The sequence below is a fragment of the Hemiscyllium ocellatum genome, chromosome 3, assembly GCF_020745735.1.
Source record: "Hemiscyllium ocellatum isolate sHemOce1 chromosome 3, sHemOce1.pat.X.cur, whole genome shotgun sequence".
In the NCBI taxonomy this organism is placed as follows: Eukaryota; Metazoa; Chordata; class Chondrichthyes; order Orectolobiformes; family Hemiscylliidae; genus Hemiscyllium; species Hemiscyllium ocellatum.
The window spans coordinates 30391084-30407317 of NC_083403.1; the positions used below are offsets into that span (position 1 = coordinate 30391084).

The window sequence follows — 16234 nt, forward strand, 5'->3', positions numbered from 1 at the left end:
GGCTCAAAGGGCCAGACGCCCTACTCCTGCTCCTAGGTCTTATGTTCTTTATGGGGTATTTGAGTATGAGAATGGGGAAGTCTTACTGCAATTGTACAAGGTGCTGTTCAGACCTCATCTGGAGTACTGAGCGTGATGTTGGTCCCTTTATTTAAGGAAAAGTATTATAGAGTCATAGAGTCATAGAGATGTACAGCACGGAAATGAACTCTTTGGTTTAACTCATCCATGGCGGCCAGATATCCTAACCTAATCTAATCCCATTTGGCCCACCTCCCTCTAAACCCTTCCGATTCATATACATACCTAGATGCCTTTTAAATGTTGGAAGTGTCCCATCCTCTACCACTTCTTCTGGCAACTCATTCATGCACCATCCTCTGGATGAAAAAGTTGCCTCTTAGGTCTCTTTTAGATTTTTACCTTCTCACTATAAACCTATGCTCTATAGTTCTGGACTCCCCCACCCCAAGAAAAAGACATTATTTATTTACCCTATCCATGCCCCTCATGATTTTATCAACCTCTGTAAGGTCACCCCTCAGTCTCCGATGCTCCAGGGAAAACAGCCTCACCTAGTCAGCCTCTCCCTTTAGCTCCAACCCTACAATCCTTGTAAATCTTTTCTGAACCCTTTCACATTTTGCACCATCTTTCCAATAGGAGGGAGACCAGAATGGCACATAACATTCCAAAAGTAGCCTAACCAATGTCCTGTACAGCCACAACATGACCTCCCAACTCCTATACTCAATGCTTTGCCCAATAAAGGAAAGCATTCCAAACACCTTCTTCACCATCCTATTTACCTGCAACTCCACTTTCAAGGAGCTAGGAACATGCACTCCAAGGTCTCTTTGTTCAGCAACACTCCCCAGGACCTTATTGAAAGCAATTCCAAGAGGGTGGGACCCAGGGAGATAGTGAGGAAAGAGATCGATCTGAGACAGGTACAGCTGAGAACAGAAGTGAGTCAAACAGTCAGGGCAGGCAGGGACAAGATAGGACTAATAAATTAAACTGCATTTATTTCAATGCAAGGGGCCTAACAGGGAAGGCAGATGAACTCAGGGCATGGTTAGGAACATGGGACTGGGATATCATAGCAATTACGGAAACATGGCTCAGGGATGGGCAGGACTGGCAGCTTAACGTTCCAGGATACAAATGCTCCAGCAAGGACAGAGAGGGAGGCAAGAGAGGAGGGGGAGTGGTATTTTTGATAAGGGATAGCATTAAAGCGGTGCTGAGGGAGGATATTCCAGGGAATACATCCAGGGAAGTTATTTGGGTGGAACTGAGAAATAAGAAAGGGATGATCACCTTATTGGGATTATAGACCCCTCAATAGTCAGAGGGAAATTGAGAAACAAACTTGTAAGGCGATCTCGGCTATCTGTAAGAATAATAGGGTAGTTATGGTGGGGGTTTTAACTTTCCAAGCATCGACTGGGACTGCCATAGTGTAAAAGGTTTAGATGGAGAGGAATTTCTTAAGTGCGTACAAGACAATTTTCTGATTCAGTACGTGGATGTACCTCCTAAAGAAGGTGCAAAACTTGATCTACTCTTAGGAAATAAGGCAGGGCAGATGACTGAGGTATCAGTGGGGGAGCACTGTGGGGCCAGTGACCATAATTCTATTCGTTTTAAAATAGTGATGGAAAAGGATAGACCAGATCTAAAAGTTGAAGTTCTAAATTGGAGAAAGGCCAATTTTGATGGTATTAGGCAAGAACTTTCAAAAGCTGATTGGAGGCAGATGTTCACAGGTAAAGGGACGGCTGGAAAATGGGAAACCTTCAGAAATGAGATAACAAGATTCCAGAGAAAGTATATTCCTGTCAGGGTGAAAGGGAAGGCTGGTAGGTATAGGGAATGCTGGATGACTAAAGAAATTGAGGGTTTGGCAAAGAAAAAGAAGGAAGTATATGTCAGGTACAGACAGGATAGATCGAGTGAATCCTTAGAAGAGTATAAAGAAAGTAAGAGTATACTTAAGAGGGAAATCAGGAAGGCAACACGGGGACATGAGATAGCTTTGGCAAATAGAATTAAGGAGAATCCAAAGGGTTTTTACAAATATGTTAAGGACAAAAGGGTAACTAGGGAGAGAATAGGGCCCCTCAAAGATCAGCAAGGCGGCCTTTGTGTGGAGCCACAGAAAATGGGGGATATATTAAATGAATATTTTGCATCAGTATTTACTGTGGAAAAGGATATGGAAGATATAGACAGTAGGGAAATAGATGGTGACATCTTGCAAAATGTCCAGATTACAGAGGAGGAAGTGCTGGATGTCTTGAAATGGTTAAAGATGGATAAATCCCCAGGACCTGATCAGGTGTACCCGAGAACTCTGTGGGAAGCTAGAGAAGTGATTGTAGGCCTCTTGCTGAGATATTTGTATCATCGATAGTCACAGGTGAGGTGCCGGAAGACTGGAGGTTGGCAAACGTGGTGCCGCTGTTTAAGAAGGGCGATAAAGAGAAGCCAGGGAACTATAGACCAGTGAGCCTGACTTCAGTGGTGGGCAAGTTGTTGGAGGGAATCCTAAGGGATAGGACGTACATGTATTTGGAAAGGCAAGGCCTGATTTGGGATAGTCAACATGGCTTTATGCATGGGAAATCATGTGGCACAAACTTGATTGAGTTTTTTGAAGAAGTAACAAAGAAGGTTGATGAGGGCAGAGCAGTAGATGTGATCTATATGGACTTCAGTAAGGCATTCGACGAGGTTCCCCATGGGAGATTGGTTGGCAAAGTTAGATCTCATGAAATACAGGGAGAACTAGCCATTTGGATACAGAACTGGCTCAAAGGTAGAAGACAGAGGGTGGTGGTGGAGGGTTGTTTTTCAGACTGGAGGCCTGTGACCAGTGGAGTGCCCCAAGGATCTGTGCTGGGTCCTCTACTTTTTGTCATTTACATAAATGATTTGGATGCAAGCATAAGAGGTACAGTTAGTAAGTTTGCAAAATTGGAGGTGTAGTGGACAGCAAAGGTGGTTACCTCAGATTACAACAGGACCTGGATTAGATAGGCCAGTGGGCTGAGAAGTGGCAGATGGAGTTTAATTCAGATAAATGTGAGGTGCTGCATTTTGGGAAAGCAAATCTTAGCAGGACTTATACACTTAATGGTAAGGTCCTAGGGAGTGTTGCTGAACAAAGAGACCTTGGAGTGCAAGTTCATAGCTCCTTGAAAGTGGAGTCACAGGTAGATACGATAGTGAAGGCGGCATTTGGTATGCTTTCCTTTATTGGTCAGAGTATTGAATATAGGAGTTGGGAGGTCATGTTGTGGTTGTACAGGACATTGGTTAGGCCACCGTTGGAATATTGCGTGCAATTCTGGTCTCCGTCCTATCGGAAAGATGTTGTGAAACTTGAAATGGTTCAGAAAAGATTTACAAGGATGTTGCCAGGGTTGTAGGATCTGAGCTACAGGGAGAGGCTGAACAGGCTGGGGCTGGTTTCCCTGGAGCATCAGAAGCTGAGGGGTGACCTTATACAGGTTTATAAAATTATGAGGGACATGGATAGGATAAATAGTCAAAATCATTTCCCTGGGATCGGGGAGTCCAGAACTAGAAGGCATAGGTTTCAGGTGGGAGGGGAAACATATAAAAGAGACCTACAGGGCAACTTTTTCACGCAGAGGGTGGTACGTGTATGGAATGAGCTGCCAGAGGATGTGGTGGAGGCTGGTACAATTGCAACATTTAAGAAGCATTTGGATGGGTATATGAATAGGAAGGGTTTGGAGGGATATGGGCCAGGTGCTGGCAGGTGAGACTAGATTGGGTTGGGATATCTGGTCGGCATGGAGTGGTTGGACCGAAGGTTTCCATGCTATACATCTCTATGACTCTAAGTTTCACTTAGATGATCCCTGGTATGGAGTGCTTGTCGTTTGAGCAAAGGCTGAACAGGTTGGGACTCTACTCATTGAAATATATAAGATGCTGAAGGGGCCTGACAGGGTAAATTCTGAGAGAATGTTTTCAGTCATGTGAAAACAGAGGACCACAGGGTATAATCTTAGAATAAAGGGCTACCAATTTAAGACTGAGACAAGGAGGAAGTTATTGTTTCAATGAGTTGTGCATCTTTGGAACTCCATTCCACAGACAACTGAGGTCAGAGTCCTTGTGTATATTTAAGGCTAAAACACATAGGCACTAGATCAAGGGGAATCAAGAGTTACAGGAAAAACAGAAAAGTGGATAATGAGTTTAGAGAAGATTTGTAACTCAGGTTGAGGTTCTGGATGGAGGTTTGCTCCAGAGGCTCACTGATGATGTTACCCATTATGGTGACAAAACGTCTGAAAATGAACCTCCCAGCTCAATGAGCAAAACTACATCCAGAAAAGTGAATCCTACTGAATGGTGAAACAGGCTTGAGCAACTGAATCTGTTCTTGTTTCTTATGGTCTTATAATTAGCCTAACATCAGTAGTAGGGAAAAAGTAAGCTAAGAAGTGATTGCTAGGCCTCTTGCCGAGATATTTGGATCATCAAAAGTCACAGGTGAGGTGTCTGAAGACTGGAGAGTGGCTAACGTGGTGCCACTCTTTAAGAAGGGTGGTAAGGACAAGCCAGGGAACTATAGACCGGTGAGCCTGACCTCAGTGGTGGGCAAGTTGTTGGAGGGAATCCTGAGGGACAGGATGTACATGTATTTGGAAGGGCAAGGACTGATTAGGGATAGTCAACATGGTTTTGTGCGTGGGAAATCACGTCTCACTAACTTGATTGAGTTTTTTGAGGAAGTAACAAAGAGGATTGATGAGGGCAGAGCGGTAGATGTGATCTATATGGACTTCATTAAGACATTCGACAAGGTTCCCCATGGGAGATTGGTTAGCAAGGTTAGATCTCATAGAAAGAGAAAGTGAGGACTGCAGATGCTGGAGATCAGAGCTGAAAATGTATTGCTGGAAAAGCGCAGCAGGTCAGGCAGTATCCAAAGAGCAGGAGAATCGACGCTTCGGGCATGACCCCTTCTTCCTGAAGAAAGGCTCATGCCCGAAACGTCGATTCTCCTGCTCTTTGGATTCTGCTAGATCTCTTAGAATACAAGGAGAACTAGCCATTTGGATACAGAACTGGCTCAAAGGTAGAAGACAGAGAGTGGTGGTGGAGGGCTGTTTTTCAGACTGGAGGCCTGTGACCAGTGAAGTGCCACAAGGATCGGTGCTGGGTCCTCTACATTTTGTCATTTACATAAATAATTTGGATGGAAGCATAAGAGGTACAGTTAGTAAGTTTGCAGATGACACCAAAATTGGAGGTGGAGTGGACAGCGAAGAGGGTGACCTCAGATCACATTAGGATCTTGACCAGGTGGGCCAATGGGCTGGGAAGTGGCAGATGGAGTTTAATTCAGATAAATGTGAGGTGCTGCATTTTGAGAAAGCAAATCTTAGCAGTACTGATACACTTAACGGTAAGGTTCTAGTGATTGTTGCTGAACAGAGAGACCTTGGAGTGCAGGTTCATAGCTCCTTGAAAGTAGAGTCACAGGTAGATACGATAGTGAAGGCGGCATTTGGTATGCTTTCCTTTATTGGTCAGAGTATTGAGTACAGGAGCTGGGAGATCATGTCGTGGCTGTACAGGACATTGGTTAGGCCACTGTTGAAATATTGCGTGCAATTCTGGTCTCCGTCCTATCGGAAAAATTTTGTGAAACTTGAAAGGGTTCAGAAAAGATTTACAAGGATGTTGCCAGGGTTGGAGGATTTGAGCTATAGGGAGAGGCTGAACAGGCTGGGGCTGTTTTCCCTGGAGCGTCGGAGGCTAAGGGGTGACCTTATAGAGGTTTACAAAATTATGAGGCATGATAGGGGAAATAGGTAAAGTCTTTTCTCTGGGGTTGGGGAGTCCAGAACTAGAGGGCATCGGTTTAGAGTAAGAGAGGAAAGATATAAGAGAGACCTAAGGGGCAACGTTTTCACACAGAGTATGTGTATGGAATAAGCTGCCAGAGGAAGTGGTGGAGGCTGATACAATTGCATCATTTAAGAGGCATTTGGATGGGTATATGAATAGGAAGGGTTTGGGGGGGTATGGGCCGGGTGCTGGTAGGTGGGACTAGATTGGGTTGGGATATCTGGTCGGCATGGACGGGTTGGACCGAAGGGTCTGTTTCCATGCTGTACATCTCTATGACTCTAAGTGATAACAAGGCACTTTGTCTAAGCCTGTGGATGTTTTTTAAGTCAACATGGATTTTTGAAAGGAACATCATGCTTTACAAACCCATTGCAGTCTTTTTGCAGATTCAATAGTATAAAGAAGAACGTTGCGTGTAATGCATTTGGAGTTTCAGAATAAAGACCTACTTGGGGCAACTATGAAAAATGATTGAGAGCAATATATTGGCTTAGATTAAGAATTGGTTAGCAGATGATAAACAAAAGAGGAATAAATGGGCCCTTATTTTTGCAGTGGAAGGTGACGACTAATGGGGCACTGATATTCACAATATAGTTCAATAATTTGGATGAGGGAATCAATGTAACATTTCCATATTTGCTAATGATACAAATCTAGATGCAACTGGGAGGTGAAGAAGATGCATAGAAGCTTCAAGATGATTTAGACGAGTAAATGAGCAAGTACATTGCAGAATAGTGAATGAATGTGAATATATCCATTTTGAAAGGAAATGCAAAATGGCAGAGTATTATTTAAATTGATAAGTTGGGAAATTTTGATGTACAAAGGGACCTGGACATCCTTGTACAGTGGTCACTGATTCTAGCACGCAGTTACAAAGGAAAATGGTAAATTACTCTTCATCACACAATGGTTCGAGTATAGTAGCAAGGATGTCTGCCGCTGTATGGGGGCCTTAGTGAGACACCTGGAATCTTGTACGCTGTTTTGGCCTCCCTACGTAAAAGAATGTAATTGCCACAGAGGGAGTGCAGCAATGGTTCACCAGACTGATTCCTGAAATGTCAGGTTGCATGAGGATCGATTGATTTGACTGGGCCTGTATTCACTTGAGTTTAGACGAATGAGAAGATATCTCTTTGAAACAGAACATTCTAACAGGGTTCAACAGAGTGGTTGCAGGTATTATGTTTCTCCTAACTGGAGGATCTAGAACAAGGAGGCACAGTCTCAGGACACATTTAAAACTGAGGGGAGGGTAAATTTCTTTAAATTAATCTATGTTCTTATTATGTTCTTCACTCTGACAATGGTAACCCTGTGGAATTCTCTACTGCATAAGGCTGTAGAGGCCAGGTCACTAGGTATTAAGGAGTATGCAGAGAATGGAAGTGCAGCATTAAAATAGTCGGGAGATCCAAGATGGCGGCGACCCAGCAAATCTGAGTCTACAGTGCTCCTCCCAAGACTTGGGCAAAGTGGGTCACCCACCCCCACCACACTCACTAAATCATCTAAAATAGCTTTTATTTAATGTAATTAGTTGTTTAGTATTAAATTTAAATAATCTAATCTTTAGGAAAAATGACTAAAGGGAAGAGAGCCCACAGCTCTCAGCAAGCAGGAACCCCTCCCCCACCCTCTCCAGCTGCAGCAGAGGCGTCCACAGCCGCCCCGGGGGACTTACCTACAGTAACAAGCCTTGTAGAAATTATCTCCAAGCCGGATGCGAAAATCGACGCCTTTATCGAAGAATCCCGAAATCAATGGGACTCACTCTCGGCCGCGCTGCAGAAGCACGACTGAGACATCCAGGAAATCGAGCGCCGAGTCGGAGGGGCAGAGTTAAAGGCCGCGACCTCCGAAACTACAGTGCAATCGGCCGTGGATCAGGTCCGGACTCTTGAACAGCGAGTCCAGACCTTGGAGAATCATATTAATGACCTCGATAATCGAGGTCGCCGAAAACATATTCGTTTGCTGGGCCTTCCTGAACGGGAAGAGAAAGGCCAGCTTACAGCATTCCTTGAACAGTGGCTGCCACAACTTTTAAATTTGGAGACTGGATCAGGCCAAGTATGGGTGGAATGGGCCTACCGGGTTGCAATACGCGCCCCCGCCCGGTCCTGTTCCAGCTGCAGAGCTACAGGGAGAGGCAGATATTCCTAGATGCCTCTAGAAATCTTGGAAAAGATCCCCAAGCCATGATCTATAAAGGATCCAAGATCATGTTATTACAGGGCTTTTCCCCAGCTCTGGTTCGAAAGAGGAAGGCGTTCGATGAGGCGAAGAAGTGTTTAAGGGACTTAAATATTCAGTACTCCTTATGCTACCCATTGACGTTATGTTTTAACCATGAAGGATCCGTGTATAATTTCGGATCTCCAGAAAAGGCTAAGGAATTTTTGGACTCTCTTAGATAAATCGTAAGAGACAATGGATGTTGGTTTGCCTTTCCCCCACTCTGGTTTATATCCCCCCCCTTTTTTTTCTTTTTCTTATCTTACTGTTTAATATTATCTGGAGGGGGAGGGGAGAGGGAATTATTTATTTGCTCTCTATTTAACGATTTTCTCCCCCCCTTAGGGTTGTTTTATTTTATTATTTATATGTATGTATGTGTGTATGCATGTATATACATATAAAAAAGCTGGGGGGGGGGTTAGTTAATGTTGGTGGGGACCTTATTCTATTTTACTTTTGTCTCTAGGAGCGGGGTTATTTTCTCTTGCTATTTGATATTATTATATTTAACTATTATTTGTTGAAGTTGTAATTTTATAGTTATATATGTTTATACATGGTATTAATATTACCAAATATACCCAGGTGTGGGGGGTAGGGTGCTCTGTTAACTCTAGCCCTGTATTATATCTGAATTCTCCTCATCCCATTAAGGAGCGCCTGGGTCAAGGGTGGGGCACTGGTTGGGAGAGGATACGATGGACCGTTGGAAAAGAAGTGATACCCCCGGGAACAAGGGGGATAATCTCCATTTAAATATGTTTTTAAATTTTTTTATTATTTAGAAACAGTTTTTTTTATTATACTGTTGAGCGTATTAGAGAACCTTTATTTTTGTGAATTTTATATGCCCTACGTTCGGGATGTTTTGGATAGGGTTTCCCCTCCCGAGGGGTCTCGGATTTACCCGGATGATTATGGTTGATCAGTCGGTTAAGTGGTGCACCTGGAATGTCAAATAGGAAGAGACTATTTTCTGTTCTCTTTTTCTGTACAAGGGAAAAATATTTTTGGATTTTCAAATTGGCACAGATTAATTATGGAATGTATTCCCCTTGACTTCCTTATAAATATGGTGCACCGAAACACCGAATTATTTTATAAAATATGGCAGCCCCGTTATACAGATATTTTGGCTATCCTAATAAGGGCTTTTATTTAATTGAGATTACAAACATGGCTGGTCTGGGGCCCCTTGGGAGAGGAATCCCGCACGAATACGGGTTTTGTTATATATGATGTTAACACATTCCAAGCATGTATTTCAATATCCAACTTCTATGTTAACCGTTGGGGTTTTTTTTTCTCTCCCCCACTTTTTTTTCCTCTCACTTTCTCTTATTTGAAAAATGTAAGTGACTCAATTATACACTCTGGCTAATTGTAGGTTAGATTAGTAGTTAATTGAGTTTTGTTTTTTTTCTCTCGGTATTTTTCTTTTGTTAAATTTTGGTTATTGTATATTTAAGATTTATTTGTATATCAATATTTGTACTTGAGAGTTTTGTTTATTTTTGTAAATTTGTTAAAATGTTAAATTTCTAATAAAAATATCTATTAAAAAAAATAGTGGATCAGCCACAATCATTTGAATGGCAGAACAGGTTCGAAAGGCCAAATGGCTCACTCTTATTTTCTATGTTTAAGTTTAACATTTTATCAAAAAGGTAGCAGCTCGAACACAAACACCCCTGTACAACTCTGGGTAAAATTACACAGACTGGAAATGGAATAAGCCATGTTGGACTAAACGTTCTACATACTATGAGAAGCAAGGTCACCCAGTCCAGATTGTATTCTTTTCCCCTAAGTCATTAATTAAATTTCCTGACACTAAATAAACATTTCCTTAATGATGGTCCGAAGACTTAATGATAAGGAGCATCCTATAGTCGACTGTAACTTGCAGTTAAATGTTATTAGTAGCTGAGTTAAAAGCATCATAGACAAAACACTTCTTCTTAAAGGCTGTAGACCATCAACACGATTGACTATTAACTGACCTTTGAAGTGTATGAGTTAGTCATTTATATATAATACAAGACAGTATGGTAACAAAATGAGAAAGAGTATGTAGGCACACAGTGAAGGCAGAACACAACAAGTGACCCAGAGGTTTTATTAATTTGAATATAAAAGTAAATCAAACATGTACAAAAGGTTGGTGACAATTTCAATCTATTTGCCCAACAAGGGCATTGCTGCACCAAATGCACATTGTAAATTATTTTAAATAGATGAAAAATATATGAATTTTAAAAAATGTTAAATTTCGAGTACATGAGCCCATGTGATTATCAGCAGTGCTTCAAGTCAATTTCAAAGCAACAAGCATCACATTAAAACACAATTAAATGTATCAATTCATTAAGCTACTCTACAGTAATTTAGTAATTAAATTCATCAGAGTCAAATATACAGACATTGCCTTCTGAACCAGTGATCACTGTTCCCATGTGATGTCATTTTGCCTCAGGGTGTGCTGCAGTTTCTGTGCATTCCTAAGTAGCTGAAGGCTTTCTTTTCCTTTCTGGCCAGGAGCAGGAGTTGTTTTGACTGAAAATTCTGTTCCCTTGGGTATAACTGATGCTTCCTTCATTTCATCCAAAGCTTTCATTCGTTTTTTTGTGTCAGCCATCTCCCTCATAACGTTTTTTGCTTTTACCTTCAATTTCTCAACCTAAAAAGTATAAAATTAAATTGTTGGGCAATGATTTTTTTAACTAAACATTTTCCATGCACGGATATTTAATCAGATTTACTTTGTGTAGAATCTGAATTAATATTCATTTAAAAACTGACAAGATTAGTAACCAGCATCACTTAAAGGTTCTATTTAAAAATCCATGAAATAGAAAGCAATCTTTTGCTAAATATATTTAATTGTTGCAAATAGGTTGTGGGTTTCTAGTTTCTTAGATAACTAATGCAACTGAGACAAAACAACATCCAATTTTAGTTTCTAAGTTAGATGGTCTTATAACTGGCTGCGTATTTGTTACAAAGTAACTTATTTTCTCAGGATGTGCGTTTAACTGGCAAGGCTGACAATTATTGCCCATCCCTAATCACCAAAGTAGTGATGGTCAGTGATCTTCTGGATGGACTGTATTCAATATAATGGTGTGACCTGCTTTGTTACTTCAAAAGGTCAGTTATGAGTCAACCATATTGTTGTGGGACTGGAGTCACATAGTCTTGTTATGAAGATGTGGGTGTACTGTACTTTTAAGAGTTAAAAGCTAGTAGAATTACCTGACAGCACCAATTGTTCTGAAAAAAATATAGTGTAACATTTGGTTGCCTGGAGAAAAAGACAAATTCGAATTCGGCCAATCAGTTTAAATTATACCCAAAAACACCAACCTCCAATTAGGTTTGAACTGAGTATATTGACAATCTTAAAAGCCAAATGTCACAATCCAATGCTTTGGGGGTATAAGACCAGGGAAGATTGAACAGATGGGAGGAGAACTGCCAAGCCACCAGCATGTAAAGACTGCCTGAAAAATAGCTCCCTTAAAAAAATTACCTTTATCAATCAGTAACCTTTGAAGCAGAATTCCCTAGAAGAAAAGAAAACCAGAATACAGAGAAGAACTAAAAGCTGCCTGGTTTTGAGATAAGAAATTTTGTTTTGTAAATCTTAAATCGGAATTTTTTTTTCATCAGATCAGTATTGTAGAGGGGAAAGTAAAAGATAGGCGAGAGGAAGGAGTTGTAAATAGTTGTTAGTTATACTTTAAGAAATAAATTTGTTAATTTTTACTTTAAATAGTTCCTGGCCTCTCGAATTTTCACAGATTTCTGCACGGGATAAATCTTTTCTGTGTTGCTGGTTTAAATTAAGCAGAAGAGTTTACCCCATGTTGTAACTGTCTGGACTGAAATCTCAAAGCACAGTAGGTTTCCTTTCTTAAAATTATAATTTGCTAATCAATTCTACTTTAATACCAATGTGACCAATTCAGGGTCATTTCGATTTCAGCTTTTTACTGCCCGATTTTAAGAACTGAAATCATGTTTTAAAACTATATAGTGGAATGTGAACTCTACTGGATTATAAAAATAATCCTCCAATGCCTATAATGTGAAAGGATGAAGCCAAATTTACCACTTGTACAGACCGGAAGTTGAATAATTTCTCAGGCAAGATTATTTTAAATTTTTTCTGTAAGAGCTTCCAGACTACATCTCTCTTCACCTTAACATCTATACGTTCCTGGATTTCAGCAGTGAATGAATTTAGTTAAGGGGTTAGTTAGTTCAGTTGGTTGAACAGCCAGTTTACGATGCAAGTGGTGCCAACAATGTGGATTCAATTCTCGCACCAGCTGGGGTTACCATGAAGGACTCTCCTTCTCAACCTTTCCCATTGCCTTAGGCATGGTGACCTGCAAGTTAAACTACCTCAGGGGTGGTGTCCCTGTCTAGTGAGGTAGCAGCCTGATGGTTTGGTAAGGCTTAGTGCCTCTTACTTTGACCATCAATGATTCTCCTCCATTTCTGTATTTTGAAAGATAGAGAAACAAAATAATGAAAGCATTTCTGATGTATCTGATTGAGTCATATGATTGCTTTTAATTATTTTGTGTTGCAAGAAGAAAATAATGGAAGTCTCAACAGGAGTAAAAATACTGTTATAACTGGCAAGGCTGACAATTATTGCCCAGTGCTAGTCACCAAAGTGGTGACGGTCAGTGATCTTCTGGATGGACTGTGTTCAATATAATGGTGTGACCTGCTTTGTTACTTCAAAAGGTCAGTTATGAGTCAACTATATTGTTGTGGGACTGGAGTCACATAGTCTGGACTGAAATCTCAAAGTACAGTAGGTTTCCTGTCTTAAAACGATAATTAGCTAATCAATTCTATCTTCATACCAATGTGATCAATTCAAGGTCATTTTGATTTCAGCTTTTTATTGCCTGATTTTAAAAACTGAAATCACATATTAAAACTATAGATAGAATCTGAACTCTACTGAATTATAAAAATATAACCAATACCTATAACATAATGTGAAAGGATTAAGAAAATTACTCCTGTTAGCTCAGTGATTGTACTGCAGCCTAATTCAGAAGATTGTGGATTCAAGAGCACATAAAGTAGGCAGATATTTAAATACAAGACAAAGGAAATGCTGTACAGTCAGCTAAGTTATCATTCAAATGAGATTTTAGGCCAAGCTCCAAATACAAAAATGGGTTGAAGATTAATAGTACTATTTGAAAGCTTTTCTGGCCAATATTCATTTCTTAACTGATAAGACTAACACAGCTCAGCTGAATTTGTCTCATTGTAGACTCTAGTACACTGCTGTAAGTAATTAAGCTGTAGTGTTTGTCCACCAAGTAATGGCTACATTCTTCAAAAGCAAAGCCCTTTGGAATGCCAAGGTGAAAGGTACAATACATGTAAATGCATCTGCTCTATTTCCTGACACTATTTACTAGGGTTTTTTTCAGATATCTCCTCTTCCAGAAATAAAAACAAATCAGTTAAAAAAGATTCGATTAGCTCCTTAGTCTGCAATAAATTGGATGCATTGATAATTTGACGTTGATGTCCTCACACTGGAAAATTGAATAAACAGAAACTAAATCCATGTGTTATTTTGCATTTGAATTTTGAACGAATCAATGCTCTTTATTTGCCCTCTAGGTGTCACACTACCATCACAGTTACAACGAATTTAAAGCAACTGCTAACAATGCAGGTTTTGTAAAAGAACCTTGGGACATAAAAGATATCCAAAGTTCTATAGAACTACAAGTTATTGTTATAACTAAAGTTCTGTCATCAGAAGTTTTTTTACTGGAACTGATATAAAATTAATCCTGTCCCCAAAAAAAAGCTCCACATGAAACCAAAGATATAAAACATTTTAAAATGGTAAATGCTGAATATTGTCAGCTGCTTTAGGCTAAATATCAATAATGAAGATGAAACTTGCAAAGTAATCTTATACTACTGGTACAGATCAAGTAAACCAATGTTAATCTTTGAAAAACTACAAAGATGTGGAAATCTCTGGTCCAAATATTATTGGAATTTTAAACTTTAGCTGCAAACATCTTTGAGATTTAGAAAAGTTTTTTTTAAAAAGTACACAGTATAGTCAAACTGCTCATTGTTGGAAGAGTTACGCACAGGTAGGCATAACGTTAAAATCAGAACCAGGTCTTTCAGATGAGAAGTTAAAAAATATTTATTCATGTAAAGGTTCGAATTATTAACCACCAAAAGCAGTAGATGCTCAACTCAATTAATCATTTTAAAACTGATTTCAGTTTTTGCTAATTAAAGGCATAAGGAGACGGAAACAAGGTAAGCTAAATTAAGAAGACTGATTTTATTAGTTGGAAATGTTTTGTTAGTTCTTCCAAAGTTGATTAGCAAATGGAAACCCTTCAAATTGGTTAATTTTTAATCAATGAGGCATTTGAGCCAAATGAACATATTTTACTTCATGGGCAAAAATCAATTCTGACAAATATTTACAGAAGAGGCTGGGGCAATATTTACCCCCATTTAATGGACATACATGAGATGGAACATTTATTAAAATATTAGACATTGTTAGGGATTTCTTGTTCAGATTAAATTTCTACGATTTTAGACATCAAACATTGAATAAAATGGACCTCTATTGCTGTTCTCAGCAGCTGCTGGAGGATAGCTCCACAGATGTTTCTCTTTGTAATTTTTAAAAATTAAATTGCTTTCTTGCTCTGATTTCAACATAGCATTGTAATCTCAGGGTTCAGTTCACGTTATAAAGCACAAGTAGCTGTAATTTAACTGGCATCTGAACCATTCAACCAAGATTATTGTATGTCACTGGAGAATACGAAGAATCCTTGTTTAAAATCAGATACTTACATTGCCCTGGTGCTTTTTGAGTTTAGAAATTTGATCGCCTTTCTTCTCCATCCGTTTTACCAGACATTCAAGTTCACGTTCTAAATCTTCACGGACATCAGTATTTTTGGTACCTTGTATTTGTTTTAGCAGGTCTTGATGCTCACTGGGAACACAGAATTTGGCAATATTTACAAAACTGAAGTAACTTGCAAAATCAATCTACATGAATTCAATCTTCACCACAACAACTGGCTTAATTTCCACCTTGTCAAGCCAGCAAAACCCTTCACGTACTTTCAAGTTAAGAAATAATAATAATGATGAAAATGCATTTATATAAAGCCTTTAACACTGAAATTTCCCAAACTATTTCACAGAGGCACGACCAAGAAAAATGTGGCCACATAAGGAGATACTAGGACAGGTGTTGGTTATTTCAGAGAACACAGCTGAGGCAGGGAACAAAGACAACGCACTAAATCTTTCAGTCTTTAGATTGTCAGAAACCAAATGCATGAGTGAAAATGTGTGTCAGGATCCTGTGGAAATCCTGCTATACAGGTTTAAATTGGGATTATTTAAAACTTTGATGGGAAATCTCCTGACTCACTCTACGAATGTCTGAATTTGGAGATTCTGAATAGATCCTTGATACTTGCCAGCATGCTTACGCAGGTATTGTTTGATTAAAACCTAGTCCAACACATGGGTACTCTTATGAAGTTGAAGGTGTGTACTGTGCCTTTAAGAGAAAGTGAATGTTGTTCTACACTGAGCGCTTACAAGCACCTGTATCATATGACTAGATAACAGTCTGAGTGTACTGATAAATTGAAAATATGTAACATTTGGCTGTGAAATGGATAGCTGAGTTGGTTGCTGTTTTGACAACAATTTGAATTTAACCAATCAATTTAAATTATGTCCCAGGATACTAAAACCCAATCAAATTTGAATTTATTGTTTTGCCAACATCAAACCAATGAGATGATCCGATGTTAGGGTTTAAAAAATGCAGGCATTTTGACAATCAGAGAGAGTAACTGCCATCGAGTGGGAGAGCGAGAGCCAAAAGATTGAAACACTCTATCAAAAGGTACCGTTTCATATGAAACACATTCGCAGTAAAAGACAGACGACAACCCAGGGAGTTCTTCAGCTGGAAGATAGACAGACAACGGAAATGATATCTGCCAAATGGATTTGAAATTAA

The 16234-nt window shown here is 39.7% G+C and overlaps 1 protein-coding gene across 2 annotated transcripts in view; it reads right to left on the reverse strand.

The window, feature by feature from the left end:
* Positions 1-10268: 10268 nt before the first annotated feature.
* Positions 10269-16234, reverse strand: part of cep57l1 (centrosomal protein 57, like 1) — a 36048-nt gene continuing 30082 nt past the window's right edge. For both annotated transcript variants that reach the window (XM_060856431.1, XM_060856422.1), the window contains 2 exons: positions 15040-15184; positions 10269-10834 (listed from right to left, as the gene is read on the reverse strand). In XM_060856431.1, coding sequence (XP_060712414.1) covers positions 10598-10834; positions 15040-15184 — 382 coding nt within the window. In that variant the 3' untranslated portion in view covers positions 10269-10597. The remainder of the gene's footprint in view (positions 10835-15039; positions 15185-16234) is intronic.